The following is a 15,979-nucleotide window of genomic DNA, read 5'->3' on the forward strand; positions in this document are numbered from 1 at the left end:
AAATCATGACGTGGAAACTTCTTATTAGTTATGAATGCTTGTCCTTAGGTTAGGCCCATTTCTTGCTGGCTCTTATAACTTAATCTGTTTCTCTTCATCTACATTTTGCCTTGGGGCTTTTCACCTTTCTTTCTTTCTGTACATCTTACTTTCCTACTGTCTCCATGACTGACTAATGACTGCCTGGCTTCTGGCCCCGGGAGTGTCCCTTTCTCCCTCCCTTGTTCTCTTTATTCCTTCTTCTCTTTTTTCCTCTCAAGTCTAGATTCCTCCTCCTATTTATTCTCCCTGCCTGCCAGTCCCACCTATCCCTCTCCTGCCTAGCTATTGGCTGTTCAGCTTTTTTATTAGACCAATCAGATGCCTTAGGCAGGCAAGGTGAAACAAATGCAACACATCTTTTCATAATTGAACAAATGCAGCATAAACAAACGTAACACATATTTGCCTAGTTAAAGTAATATTCCACAACAATCAAGTCTTTTGAGTCCTTATTTAAAATATCTGCACTTATTTCAAGTCACACAGATCGTCTCTTATGTTTTTCTACAGTCATTTTATTACTTCTTCTTTAGATTTAGGTTTATAGTCTGTTTCAATTTTTTCTTTTTTTTTCCACACTAGGTTCAATTTTTTTATATGTGAGGTGAGGTAAGAGTCAAAATTATTTTTCCTTTGAATTAATTAAGACTCTTTTTCAGCCAGGCAGTTGTGGCACATGCTTTTAATCCCAGCACTTGGGAGGCAGAGTCAGGCAGATCTCTGTGAGTTCAAGGCTAGCCTGGTCTACAAAGCAAGTTCCAGGACAACAAGGGCTACACAGAAAGACCCTGTCTCAAAAAAAATCAAAAAGCAAAACAAAACAAAACAACAAACCCAAAAAAACTTCTTTTCTTCATTTAATATTATTGATCTTTTCTTTTCTTCTTTTCTCTCTTTCTCTCTTTCTCTCTTTCTTTCTTTCTTTCTTTCTTTCTTTCTTTCTTTCTTTCTTTCTTTCTCTCTCTCTCTCTCTCTCTCTCTCTCTCTCTTTCTTTCTTTCTTTCTTTCTGGTGTATTTGTGTAGGGGTATGTATTTGTTTGTATGTTTATATGGATATGTGTGTAGGCCAAAGGTAGATGTCAGGTGTGGTCCTCAATCATACTCTACCTTATCAGTTTTTGAGACATGGTCTTTCACTGAACCTGACACTTATCAATGGTCTAGATTTGCTTACCAGTGAGCTCCAGGGATCCACCTTTTTCCAGCCCCTGAATGAGAATTACATTCCAACTTCTTTCCTTTTTTTTGAGACAGGGTTTCTCTGTGTAGCCCTGGTTGTCCTGGAACTTACTCTGTAGACCATACTGGCCTAGTGCTGGGATTAAAGGAATGTTCCATCACCTCCTGGCTTACATTCCAACTGCTTAACTTGGGTGCTGAGATCTGAACTCAACTCCTGATGCTTGTGAGGCAGTCACTTTACTGAGCCATCTCCCTAGTCCTTAATATCATTTTTTTCTATAGGAGTCTGTCTCTAAAATCTGTACCATTCATTAGCCTATCGATATTTTTTCAGGGTTGCACTGACTTCATTATTACAGCTTTCTGAAGAGGCTTTATATCTGATGTTGCAAATCCTACACCTTTTCTGATCTTAAAGAATGCCTAGGCTATTTTGCTTCTTTGAATTTCCATATCAGGTTTGAATTAGCTAGCTATTTTCTACAAAATAATTGACTTATTACACTTGTTTTTCTGTTTTTTGTTTGTTTGTTTGTTTTAAAGATAGTGTCTATGTAGCGCTGGCTGTTCAGGAATCCAATATGTAGACGAGGCTGGCCCCAAACACCCAAAGATCCACCTGCCTCTGCCTCCCAAGTGCTGAAATTAATGGTGTGTACCACCCTGCCCAGCCTTGCACTTTTATTACTGCTATCTTAACAGTTTCCTAATCATGAACATGGATCTCTTCATGTTTTGCATTTGTTACTTTCTCTTACCCAAGTTTCTGTGAGTTAGATGTCTTGAACACATCTTACTAGATTTTCCACTAGGCCATTGTTTTCTAATTATTGCTCCAATGACATTCACTGTGGGTAAAAGATATCGTTGTAGAGGAGTGAAAAAGGAATCTTTTAGAATATGAGGCAGGATTTTTATTGTTTTGAGATAGCCAAGGGTTTCTTTTCCTTTTTTCTTCCTGGTTCTGAGGATTGAACCCTGAGATTTATGTATCCTAAGATAAATATTCTAAAGAAAACTAAACATCATTTAAGAAACAAAAAGACAAGCATTAGACACATAGAGCCATTTTCTCTGCTGTTTCATGGAACAGAATGAAACATTTCCTGGCTGGCAGTTACCTTCAAGAGGCAAGGGTGGGAGATGTGAACTCAGTAATCCTCACAGCTGGTCACTGAGCTGTTCAAACCAAGCTTTTAATTGGTGCTAAATAAATGCATTCCATTTATAAATGCATTAAAATACAGCATCATGAAGAGCTAACATAGTTTTGAAATGTTAAAGAAAAAAATGTTAATTGTGGGTGTTTTGTGGCTCTCCCTTATCCATTTGCTAAAGGTTTTTTATTAGGAATGGATGTTGACTTATGTTTAAGAGGTAAAACAATTATAACTTCCAAGTTCTTGTGCCTAGTGCTGGTATTTTAAAACAGTATACTGATTATATTTTCTAATCATAATTATTATTGTCATTTGTATAGTTTTATGGTGATTATCAACCAAGGGGACACTTCAATGGAAGGAATTATATATTTTTTTCTTGACGGGTTTTCTCTGTATAGTATGGTGGTATTTTATTTGTACTGAAATGTGATTTTAATTGTATGTTAATAAATAAAGTTGCCTGGGGGTCAGAGCTATTAGAGCCATAGCAAGAGTGTGGCAGTGGTGGTGCATGCCTTTAATCCCAGCACTTGGTAGGCAGAGCTCGGTAAGTCTCTGTGTGTTCAGGGATACAGCCAGCATTGGAGACACACGCCTTTAAGACCTGGAGGGCTGTACTTACAGGCAATGATGAGGCAGCCACATGTTTGGGTTTACAACCAATGAGAAGGCAGAACAGAAAGACTATATAAAGACAAACACACAGGAAGTAGGTCTCTTTTGGAGAAGTAGGACCACTGCAGGAGGAAGGGTAAGGTTTTAGCTCTGAGCTCTGACCTCTTGGCTTTCTTCTTTACATTGGTTCTGTGTTTCTTATTTAATAAGACGGTTGGTTACATCTACAGTATAGTTTTAATGCCTGTCCTGGATCTCGCTCTGTAGACCAGGCTGGCCTCAAACTCACAGAGATCTGCCTGGCTCTGCCTCCTGAGTGCTGGGATTAAAGGTGTGTGCCATCGCTGCCTGGCCAGGCATTATATTCTTTCTCTAAATATTTACAATAGAGTGTCAGATATCATGCATATCAGATATTTACATTATGATTTATAACAGCATCAAAATTAAAATTATGAAATAGTAATGAAAATAATTTTATGGTTGGGGGTCACCACAACATGAGGAACTGTATTAAAGGATCACAGCATAAGGAAGGTTGAGAACCACTATACTAGACTGAGTGCTATGAAGTGGGAAACACTAAGCCTTGAGGGTATTACTTAAAGCATGGGAAATGACACTTTCCTAATATTGAGGACTTGTTTTCTTTTTTTTTTTTTTTTTTTTTTTTTTAAGATTTATTTATTTATTATGTATACAGAAGAGGGCGCCAGATCTCATTACAGATGGTTGTGAGCCACCATGTGGTTGCTGGGAATTGAACTCAGGACCTTTGGAAGAGCAGTCGGTGCTCTTAACCTCTGAGCCATCTCTCCAGCCCCGAGGACTTGTTTTCTTAGGGCTCAACTGAGTTGCAGAACACTGAGATGAGTTCATAGAGAGCAGAAATACAATGCACAGACACCAGTCAACTCTAATCACAAGCTCAGTGGAGCTTGGCAAGGAACAGGGGAGCATCAAGGACCATTGGGTCCATCTGGCCAAGCATAGCTTTCCTATATCTCTCTTAGATTCCTCAACTGGACAAATGCAGAAACTTGAAAACTCTCAGCCTTTGTCAGTTTAGAATCTTCCTATATCCAAGAAGAACCCATAAAGAGACTCCCCACACCAACTTCTCCTCAGTTGGAAGTCTGTGTCAGTGCCCATAAATATCTTGTAATAGAATGCATTTTCTCAACAGGCTGCATCATCCCAGGCCTAATGGATAGAGTCCAAATCCTGCAATCATTGCTGGCTTTAATCATGCAGTCTTTGTCTACGCTTTGCCTTGTGACACTCCCTGTGTCCCTATACTAACCTTTTCTAATTGAGTTCCATCATAGGGTTTGTTGATTTATTTGTTTGTTTTGAGGCATGTTCTCATCATATTTCAGGTTGACCTTTAGCTCCTGATGTTCTTGCCTACATATTTCAAATGTTGGGATTTCAGGTATGTGCTACCAAGCTCAGCTGCCTTATTCTGCGACCTTTCCATAGGTAGGCCTGGCCTATCACATTAGCACATGAGCCCTCCCTCTGAATTTAAGTCCTTTGTTTTGTGTCTTCTTGAGTCATTTAAAAGTGTATGGAGCAGTCTCTACTAAAAAGGAGCCTTCCACATGCAAATCTAAGTTCTAGGTTCCAGACTCCAAGACCTCCTTGCTTGCAGGGACCAGTGGGTAGCTGTTTTACTTCCCTATCCTTCTGTTTCCAATGAGTTTCACCTTTCTACCCTGAAAGGTTCACGAAGACACATACCAAATGCAACAGGGCCTGCAGGAGAGAGTGCAAAACTGGAACAGGATCAGGAAAGGCCAGGGCTCCATATACCTTCAGAGGGTGCTGTGCAGGCATCTGGAGAAGAAACTGAAGCTGGCAGAAACATGGTTGCTGAAGCTGGGAAAGTTTGCCCGCCTGATCGACTACATGATTTGTCAGAACCTTGTTTCCATCTTAGAAGATGAAATAACTTCCTTTGTAGCCAACACGATGCAAGTGAGGTGGTGGCTAGGGTGGGAAGTCAGTCAAGGACCAGACTACTTGGTGGGGAGGGCTGCATTTCATCTGGCCCTGTAACCTCTGCTGATCCTTCTTTTACAGGCCCCGAGACAAAACCCTTTTCTCTTATCACAGCTGGTCTTTGATGACAATGGCCAGTTGTCTCCTATGCCTTGTGTTGAAACTATAATCCAGACTCTTAATAAAGGCCTGCAGTCTATCAAGACCTCTGCCCTAAAGGTTTCTGGACTGGGCAGGGGGGTGGGCTCTGGAAATTCCTGGTCCTATCCTCTATAGAATCTGAAGTTCTCAGCCTACTTAGAATCTCATTGTTTCTCTATTTTGGTTCCTTTTCTGCCTCCTAACATGAAGGTACTGCAGTCTACAGACCTGAGGACCTCCAAAGATCCCCTGTATTCTGAAGGTACTTAAAGGGACAGAGACAGGGGATAGGAAGTCTGAATGAAGGGGAGGGGCACATGTAGAGTGCAAAGGACATGGAAGTGGACCAGAGGCTCAGCACGGGTCAGGCCTTGGATGTAATGGGGCAGCTCTAACCTGGGTACTGTACATGTCTGTTGAGAAGTGGGAGAGTCTTGAGGGAGTTGTGCTCACTAATTCATGTGCCTATGTACATGTGCTTGCTTTTTCATGTGCTTATGTAATTGTGTGTGGTGGTGTGTATGTGGATAAACTGTCTGCCCCCTGGTTCACCCCAAATTCCAGGTTTTCTCTAATGTCACATTTGCATTTTATTTGCTGTTGAATTTGATTGTTTAACTAATGTGTGCTTGTCTGACAAGTTCTGCTTGCTCAACATCTGCTTTAGGTTATGTGGCTGTGTTATTTCTGATAGGACAATTCATTACGATATTGAGATATTGGGCAGGAGAGATGGCTCAGAGGTTAAGAGCACTGACTGCTCTTCCAGAGGTCCTGAGTTCAATTCCCAGCAACCACGTGGTGGCTCACAACCATCTGTAATGATATCTGGTGCCCTCTTCTGGCCTGCAGTCATACATGCTGTATACATAATAAATACATAAACCTTAAAAAAAAGATACTGATATATTAATCCTCGACTTTTAAAAAAGTAAATTATTTAATGGTTTATTATTTATTCTTATTTTATGTTCATTGGTGTTTTACCTACATGTATGAGTGTGTCAGATCTCTTGGAGCTGGAGTTACAGACAGTTGTGAGCTGCCATGTGGGTGCTGGGAATTGAACTTGGGTCCTCTGAAAGAGCAGCCAGTGCTCTTAACCATTGAGCCATCTCTCCAGCTCTAATCCTCAACCTTGTTAACCATCATAAAGGAAATACATCTTGACATTCCCTTTCTCCAAGGTACTAATGTCATCATGAAAAAAATCATTAAAAGCATTAGATGCCTTTTAATTTCTCTACCCAACTGGTATGTTTTCATAAAGATGAATGGAAAAAAATGCAAGTTAATTTTAGGGGATCATTCATAAGAAGGAAAAGGTTCTGGAAAAGGAGCCTATATTTTATATAGATGAATACATATAAATCACACTCATTGAGCACATATTTTCAAAAAATAAGTTTAGATTAAGTGACAAAAAGTATTAGTGTTTTACATAATCATAAATGCTGGTACCTTGATGTAGCTGGAGTTTTCTCCAGTCCTGTCCAGCCCCATGGACCCTGTAACTGCTTATAAAATAATATAAATAAAATTAATATATAAATAATATATTAATTAAACTGTTCGGCCATTAGCTCAGGCCTACCACTGACTAGCTCTTATACTTAAACTCAGCCCATTTTTGTTCATCTATATGTCACCACATGTTCCGTGGCTTTACCTGTGTGCCATTACATGCTGCTCCCTAGATGGCAGGCTGGCGTCTCCTGACTCAGCCTTTTCCACCCAGCATTCCCTTCTCTCCTTGTCCCACCTACACTATCCTTCCTGCCTGGCTACTGGCCAATCAGAATTTTATTTATCAATCAATCATAGCAACATATATTCACAGCATACAGGACATCCCACAGCACCTTGAGGCTATGAGTGGCTTGGCCCACTCACTGGTACTTTGAGACCTTTGCCTTTTCCCTAGTTGTTAAAATATTACACATAGGTGAGTTTCTAATTGCTTTGTTATTTTCCTGTGAGGATTTGGAGTGATTTCAAAATGGTTTTTACAACCATCATCTCAAAATCCCTTCTGGCATTAACATTGTTATTGTTTCTATGTGGGACAGGTATAAGGCATTGTAGGCAAGGGCCAAAGCAGGGAAAGACTAGAAGATTATTGTAGTAATGTTCCAAAGGGGTTGCTGTCTAGGCCAGGAATTTCCAGGTCCTTAGCATCTTATTGAAGGAACTGAAAAAGCACAAATAAATAGTAAGGCAGTGAGGAGTTTTACTTGAAGAGACCGTGTAGGACACATTGCAAGGGAGCAGTGGGCTGGCTGCTTGGGCTAGAGTGCAGTCTGAGAAGAAGACGAGAAGTATTGCTAAACGGTATAGTGTGGTTGATTCTTTGTTTTAATCAACAGACTTGACTTATGTAAGCCTAACTATGCTATGTGTAACTTTTCCCATGATGCCTCTGACTTTAATCTTAAGCATGCCCAATTATGCATGGGCATAAATGGTAATTAGGGAATTTACCCTAAAAGTTCACTCACAACACATTACTGTGCCTGAATCCAAAACTGGTTCATGCCGGATTGGCCCCCTGCATCTGGTTCCTGATATATTCTGCAACCTGTTTGAATGGAAATTAACCACAAAATGAGAGTTACCAAGAGGCTGCTTAAAGGAATAACTTATTCCATTGTTTGAAATGGAATCCAAACTTCATCTACAACTCAGGGAAGGATGAGAGTTCAGGTTGTTAGCAATGGAGAGTATGTGTAGTTTAGGCCAAGCAGAGTCCAGACTTCTAATCTATCCTTATGCTTGCCTACCTTTGTAACGGCAGTGAAAGACAATGGTGACTTGGCTAGGATGAAGTTGGTTAAGTGATGGTAGATGTGGAGAGAATTAGTTGGATTTTGGATATAGTTTGATGTAGACCTCATGTATCAGTGTGGTGGTTTGACTGAGAATGGTTCCTATAGGCTCATATGCTTGAATACTTGCTCCTCTGTTGATAGAACTGTTTGGTAAGGAATGGGAGATGTGGCCTTGTTGAAGGAAGTATATCATAGGGTCAGGCTTTGAGACTTCAAAATCTCTCATACTTCCCAGTGTGCTCTCTGCCTCCTGCTTGTAGTTTTGAGATGTGAACTCTCAGCTGTTCCTGTTGGCATGCCTTTTTACCAAAAATACTGACTCTGGCAATTAATCAGTTCCTAAAATGTTATGGGGAAAAGCCAGGTCCAAGGATAATTCCTTAAAGTGGATATTAAGAACTGGCATATTCAATCATGCATCTATTCCTCCTCTTCCCCTGTTCTGTAGAGGCTAGGATGCTCCTAAGTGTACTTTCCAGTCCCCTTGCAGCTAGACAGCATATGTGATATACGGCCCACTAATTCAATCCACCTGAGCTTTCAATTCAGAATTAAATTGGAGAAAAGGCAGTATATATATATATATATATATATATATATATATATATATATATATATATATATATATCCACTCTGCATATATTGGTGATGTGGTAATGATACCCCAACTTGCCAGTCAGCCAGACTCTAGATATTCAGCGTACATTATTTTTGCTTTTCAGATCTCCTAATTATTCTGAAACCCACTTAGTAAGTTGTAATAATTTTCCTTCCTGCTTACACTAGACAAATTCTATTCTCAGCATGTGAGTTCTGGCTGACCCACTCCTCCCATGGATTTGCAGTACTGTGTATAGATTCACTCATAAGCAAGGAATAGCAGCATGGTGTGCATTTAGGATAGAGAGAAGGTTTGCATGGGGCTCTGGAGAGTGCTCATGATATTATATCATGTGTTCCATTAGATGATAAAGACCAGGACTCAAATGCAGAATTCCTGATGCCCAAGTTTCATGGAAAGCCCAGCGATGCTGTTCGCCTCTTCTGTGGCCCGAATGTAGGATTTGTGTGGCCCTGGAAGTCTCATGCAATTACTGATGTCCTGGAGGTCCGTGGGCACCGGCTTCGGGGTCAGTATCTGCCCCCTAATTACAATCATGTACAGGAGGACTTGGACAACAATGCTAGAATCCAACAGGCACTGGCTGTACAACAGGCACTCCTGGAGGTGAGAACAGAAGTTTGAGGAATGGGCTGCTGGCTGCCAGCCCCCATCATAGCTACTGCCTCTGCCTTACATACCTTATCTGCCCGTAGGACATGCTGCAGGAGGTTCAGGAATTCTGCAATGAACAACAGTGGGTAGAAGGCATCTATGAGTTCCTGACAGCCTGGGACCCTCAGAAGTTAGAGGACCTGAGAGGCTCTCCCATTAAGGACTATGTAGTACTAGTAAACCAGCTGAAAGTTTGGCAGAAACGTGTCTCCAATATGCCTGTCCAGTTGCTGACGAAAGGCAAGTTGCTGCTCCTGAGTGGCCACAATGTTCAAGCAGAGTTGGGTGAGTGCTTCTTGTCTTCCCTACATCTTCCTTACATCCATGCACACAGGTTACCTTGGGACTAGAATGTCCTCCAGGGACCTTTGGTTTCAGCCCTTCTTTGGACCTTTGGAGCCTTCCAAAACTCTAGCTCTCAGCCCCTTCTCTTTGCCATCAAAGGTATGGTCACAGAGGTCAGCCTCTGTTTGGATTCATTCATTCCCTGTATTCATTAGGAATCACATTCCTGTTGATGAAAACTTTTCTATTCTTGTTTTTAAAAAAGATCAAACCAAATATGATTAAGAAGCTTAGCCTGTACTTGGTTTTCTTCATAGAGATTCTTGGGAAGCTAGTGTGCACCTTTCTTGAATGGAATAGTGCTAAATTTCTACCACTATTTGCATGTGTGAAAAGTTACTCTTTTCTTGCCTCACTCTGAAGTCTTAACCTCTGTGGACAGTGGCAAAAGAACACACTCCATCCAGTTGATGAGGGCTCTTCTCATCTAAAGCAGCCACTCTGGTCCAGTAAGGTCTATTCTGAATACTTGGTTAGCTCAGAATTCTTAGCACCAGTGATTTTTATGCTCAAGTATTCTCTGCTCCATTTTGCTTCCACAGCACACTGGCACTGGGAAAGCCCACTGGGTTGGACATTGTCTGCAGAGAGTGTAATACCCCCTTACCTGGTCCTACCCTTCTTGATATTGATGATTCTGGTGCTCCTGTGTCCCAGGCTGGTATAGCTGGGGCGTGGCCTGTGCGCGTTTTTCCTTTTCTATTTAAATGTATTTTAATTTGTGTGTGTGTGTATGTGTGTGTGTGTCTGCGTGTGCATGTGGTACAGGTGCCAGTGGAGGCTAGAAGAGGGCATGGGATCCCCTGGAGCTAGAGTCATACCCAATATGGGTGCTGGGAACCAAACTTCCATCCTCTACAAGAACAAGTTCCCTTAACCTTTGAGCCATCTCTTCAGCCTTCACCTTTTCTGAGTCAGCACTACCATGACTCTTATTGCTGTGGCAGACCTTTAGGAGTTCAATGAGTTCCTCTTCTTGTCTCTTAGGCTTACTACTTGTCTTAGGCTGACCACTCCCATGTTATTTACCTTAGGACTCCTTACTTCCAACTCAAAAACTGCATGCAGGTCCAGTAGGATCAATGTCCTGCTATCTTTGGTATCTCCTCCATTTGGGACCAGGGGGACTTGTAAATATTGCCTTTGGTTCCTTTCTGCCACAACACAGCACACTACAATATTTACTATACAGTGACTGTTCACTATCAGCACAGGAAACCATTTAAGAAGGCCTTTTCCCAAAGTTCCATATAAAAAGTAGGACATAAGAGCACACTACTACCAGCTAGCTGCAGGAATATATTATAAGAACTCAGCTGATTTTGGCAAAGCCATTACCTAAAGGTATCAAGGAATTACATCAGAGGAAGCTAAATCTCAGGGAGTATTTAGTGCTATTTGGCTTGTTATATTTAAGCTGTCTTCTTCTATGAATATCATGTGTGCCTTCGTAGTTTTCCCAATTGATTTTTCCCTAGGAATTGCTAACAGTGTGGACTGATCACTCTTTGGACATATATTTGAGATATTTTGAGAAGAGCCTCAGGACAAGCTTCATTCCGCCAGGCCCACCTGTTTCCCCCTTTTAGCACTGGAATCAGATATCTCCCTTAGCCACATTCAAGGACTAACAGAAATAACAGTCCAGACCACCACATAATAGTCTCCCGAATTAAGGTAAACTTCACACGGAGACACCACCTAGGTCAGATAGACCTTAAGTAATAGCTTTGCACAATTTATGCTTGGACCCTTGCTGTGGGATGGTCTATATGTCAAATTGCTCTGATTGGTCAATAAATAAAACACTGATTGGCCAGTGGCTAGGCAGGAAGTATAGGCGGTACTAACAGAGAAGAGAAAAGAAAGAACAGGAAGGCAGAAGGAGTCACTGCCAGTCGCCACCATGACAAGCAGCATGTGAAGATGCCAGTAAGCCATGAGCCACGTGGCAGGGTATAGATTTATGGAAATGGATTAATTTAAGCTATAAGAACAGGTAGCGCTGGGCGGTGGTGGCGCACGCCTTTAATTCCAGGACTTGGGAGGCAGAGGCAGGCAGATCTCTGTGAGTTTGAGGCCAGCCTGGGCTACCAAGTGAGTTCCAGGAAAGGTGCAAAGCTACACAGAGAAACCCTGTCTCGAAAAAACCAAAAAGAACAGGTAGCAAGAAGCCTGCCACGGCCATACAGTTTGTAACCAATATAAGCCTCTGTGTTTACTTGGTTGGGTCTGAGCGGCTGTGGGACTGGCGGGTGACAGAGATTTTTTTCTGACTGTGGGCAAGGCAGGAAAACTCTAGTTACAGACCCTTCTTTCTTATACAGCCTTACTAACATTATCGACTCTTAACTTCTTACTTAACCACTTCTAGGAATATAGGCTGAGTATATGAATTCCCTTTTCTTGCTATACTAACTGATCATTAGCTCTCAGTTGACCTCCTTCCTTTACTACTCCCTTTTTGGGTTGTAAAAGAAAACCTGATGGTCACTCCCTGAGGAAAATTCTTACCTGCCTTTATGATCCTGTAGGAATTCAAGCCTGGTAACCTGGCTGGAGGAAGAGGATTGCTATTGCTTGGGTTTATAACTGAATACCCTAGAGAACTTGAGGATGGAGAACTGAGAGGGAGAAGGAAGATTTTGACTAGAGAACTTGAGGACAAGGTGGAAGATGAACAGCCAGATGGGGAAGTACTAGATGGGTAAGAACGAGATGAGAAGAACTTAGATGAGGCAGAATTAAGATGAGAGAATTAAGATAGAACTTAAAGGGACAGCAGATAAAGGTAGAAAGAAATCAGGTAAGAAAGGAGTTGGGCACGAAAGCAGAACTGAAGTTGTGAAGATAGGATTTTATCCCAGAGGAATAAAGTAGATGGATAAAGAGCTTGGTGTGCTTAGATTTTTTTCCCAAAAATTCATTCTCGCCATTCATTGCTTCTCTTCTGGGCCCCTGGGAAGAATATTATTAAGGTTGGTCCTTTAACAACACTATTCTGTTTCCTCTTCAGCCCATCTTATCTTCTTCCTCTTGTCACTGTTTTTTTTTTGTTTGTTTGTTTTTTTTGTTTTTTTTTTGAGACAGGGTTTCTCTGTGTAGCCCTGGCTGTCCTGAAACTTGTTCTGTAGACCAGGCTGGCCCCAAACTCAGAGATCTGCCTGCCTCTGCTGGCCAGTTCTGGGATTAAAGATGTGAGCCACCACCCAGCCTTCTTATCATTTCTTACCCTACAACCTCTTTTTTTGTCATCTCCCCTTTTCTCTCTCTTCCTTCCTGTGGGAAGAATGGCTCATGCTATCATGTACTAGCTAAGTGCCTGGACTATGAGCTGGCCTTAGAAAGGCTTATGGTAGGATAGATTAGGAAGCCATTGGTTTCTTTTCTTAGGAGAAATGGAAGTTGTTTTGATTCTCACACAGTCCCAACCATAGTACCTATTGCTAAGACTGAATATAGACTCATCACACACACACACACACACACACACACACACACACACACACACACACACACACACACACACACACACCCCACAGGCCTGCTTTCTTTATGAAGGTAAGAGCCTTGACTCTGGGGACTAGAGAGAGATTGCTTTGTTTGAAAGCACCCTGCCTGCCTCGGCTTCGGGCTTTTGCTCCTCACCAGGTTTCTTACAGGCCACTGAAGCTTCCAGCTCTTGGACAAGGGTTTGTTCTGTCAAGGCAGGAACAAGATGATGTGATTGGTTTGCTTTCTTTGTGATCTTGTTTTGGCAGGTCTTTCCCTGGCTGTGCCCCAGGAGTCTGTTCTCTTTCTAGTTTGTAAAATCCAGGATCTACTGGTCTCTTCAGTTCAGAGGTAGTGTCCTATCTCTGTTCCTCACTTGCTTTGTGATGTAAGACCACATGGTTTCAGATTCTTTATAACCTAGTTATGCTAAAATGTGTCACTCAGGGTTATAGGAAGGAAAACAAAACAAGTTTGGTTGTGGGGTTGGTTTTTTTTTTGTTGTTGTTGTTGTTTGTTTGTTTGGTTGGTTGGTTTTTTGTTTTTTTTGGCTTTATTTTTGAATTACTTGTAGATATGGCTGACGTAGGCAATGATGTTTTTCATTTCCTCTTGTTTTCTCCATCTGCTTCAGTCTTCTTGCTGATCATATTTTATTGCCTTATTTGCTAACTCTGCTTCTTTTCTTTCCAAACTCCTTTGAACAGAGAAGGGCATTAAATATACCACACCCAACCCATCGCCAAGACTTTTCCTTTCTTCTCCCTTTTACTGTCTCTCAAATCAGTTTCTCAATCCATCTCCATCCAGCTCATGGACCCAAGGAGCCCTAATACTTATGACATCACTGCTTCTTCACACCATGGGGTGTCACTGTTGCACTCCTGCCTAATCCTCCTGGTCCCAAAGCAGTACCATTCAGTGGCCTAACCATCATCACCAAGAGAGATGCTCTGTTCAGCATAGGTGTCCTTCAGTAGATTTTATCAGTTTCATCTCTTGGTGCCTAATTCTCTGGAATACTCTTTCCAAGTCTCTGAAAGTGCCATATGCAGTGGATCTTAATTGTTTTGCCTCCAAACTCAGTATTCTACCTACCACTTGCATAGACACTAATAGGGGGTAGGTGTGTTTACTTTTATATAACATTATGTAGTATATAAAATAAAATATAACTATAATATTATTTTTGATATATGTGTATATCACAGACTACATGTATACGTGTCTAACTCTATATTATGTTTGTAATCTGAGCTATAATGGAGTAAAACAAAGCTCTCTAAGTATGAATCATTATTCTACTATTATATAATGTGGACCAGTAGAGTTTACCTCTCTGAGCCTCTGCTTATTTATAAAATAAGTATAAATAGTAGTACTTACTCAAAGGGAATCTATGAGGATGAAAATGAGTTAATACATGTGAAGTACTTGAAATAACGTCGGGCATATAATAAGTACTCAGTACTGGATTTTGTGGTATTCCATATTTTTATATTGCATCTTGATATCCTATGCATGTTTTAGCATATCTAAACTTAAGAAGTGTCTTACAGCATTGCAGCATGTCAGAGTTCGTTTTTTTCCCTTTTTAGTAGTATATAAAATAATGATGTCCTTTATAGTTAGTGAGATCCTAAGAGTCAGTGAATTATGTCATATGGATATTATTCCTGCCTTCTTTTTTAAAACTACACTTGGGGCTGGAGAGATGTCTCAGTGGTTCAGAGTGTGTTATTGATGTTCCAGAGGATCTGAATTTGGCTCCCTGAATCTGTCCCAGGTATAGCTCCAAGAAAACAAATACACCTGGCTTCCTCTGACACCTGCACTCCCATGTACATACCACTCCCCCCACACATAGAACACACACAATTAAAAGTAATAAAAAATAAAATTACATTTGTATACTTATTGTATGTGTGTATTCCCATGTCATGGTGCACGTATATGCAAGCATGAGTGTGTGAGTGTGTAAGTCAGAAGATATTCAAAAGAGTCAGTTCTCTCCTTCCACCTAACTCATGTTGTCAGGCTTGTTGACAAGTACCTTTACCCATCTGAGACAGCTCTACAGCCCCCCTATTCCTATTTCCTCAGACAATGAATTTTTTCATATTACCAAGGGCAGATTATCTTCTAACCCTTTATCTACATGAATTGCTTTTCTTTAATCTGCAAAAGCAAAAGGCGAGCTGGGCTTGGTGGCACATGCTAGTAAGACCCTGCATCCAAACCAAACCAAACCAAACCAAACAAAACAAAACAACCCCCCCAAAAAACAAACAAAAAACCAAAAAGATAAAAACAAACAAACAAAAACAAAACAGATAAAGGCAGCTTTACCCCTCTTCTTGGTATCTCTTCTGAAAGAAGAAAGACTCTGAAACACAAAGACCTGCTATTCATGAGTGTGTATTCCATGTTCATGCTTGGAGCATTGTACTACTCATACATTCATTTTAATGTCCAACTCTGCAGAGACCTCCTCAAGCCTTCTCAGGGTCCCCTTCCCTTCACTATGCTGGATTAGGGGCTCCAGGCAACTCAGTGATTTATCATACTGTGAGAACCTCTTGTGACTGTCCCTTTATTCTCATGTGTTCTCTGTTGTCATATTATAAGGAAACTTCCTTTTTGCCCATTTGCTCTTGTATACTAATTCTTATATACTTATTTTTCATGCATCCCCTCTTGTTTCAAGAATCCAAGTTAGACAACTTGAGGAAGAACATTCTTGCACAGGTACAAAGTGAATGCTGGAGCCGTAATCAGCAGCTGATGACAGAGTTGACAGATTTCTTGCGGGTCTTCCAAACCATCAACTCAGACATCCATGCCATTGCACAATGCTCCCAAAAGGTGAGGTCTCCTCATCCTTTCTTCC

The 15,979-nt window shown here is 41.1% G+C and overlaps 1 protein-coding gene across 8 annotated transcripts in view; it reads left to right on the plus strand.

Annotated features, from left to right (window-relative positions):
• The window catches only part of Dnhd1 (dynein heavy chain domain 1), a 74,245-nt gene that overhangs the window by 9,951 nt on the left and 48,315 nt on the right, over positions 1-15,979 (plus strand). For 5 of the 8 annotated variants that reach the window (XR_013043960.1, XM_042281361.2, XM_042281365.2 and 2 more), the window contains exons 7-12: positions 4,729-4,983; positions 5,089-5,226; positions 5,359-5,410; positions 8,942-9,204; positions 9,294-9,537; positions 15,797-15,954. Coding sequence is in view for 7 of the 8 variants with exons in the window: in XM_042281361.2 (XP_042137295.1) it covers positions 4,729-4,983; positions 5,089-5,226; positions 5,359-5,410; positions 8,942-9,204; positions 9,294-9,537; positions 15,797-15,954 (1,110 nt within the window). In the remaining variant the exon portion in view is untranslated. Of the gene's footprint in view, positions 1-4,728; positions 4,984-5,088; positions 5,227-5,358; positions 5,411-8,941; positions 9,205-9,293; positions 9,538-11,075; positions 11,275-15,796; positions 15,955-15,979 lie in introns of those variants that run through there. The other 3 variants (XM_076549535.1, XM_076549519.1, XM_076549525.1) reach the window with 3 other exon arrangements.

Source organism: Peromyscus maniculatus, chromosome 1 (genome assembly GCF_049852395.1).
Source record: "Peromyscus maniculatus bairdii isolate BWxNUB_F1_BW_parent chromosome 1, HU_Pman_BW_mat_3.1, whole genome shotgun sequence".
NCBI classification, from domain to species: Eukaryota; Metazoa; Chordata; class Mammalia; order Rodentia; family Cricetidae; genus Peromyscus; species Peromyscus maniculatus.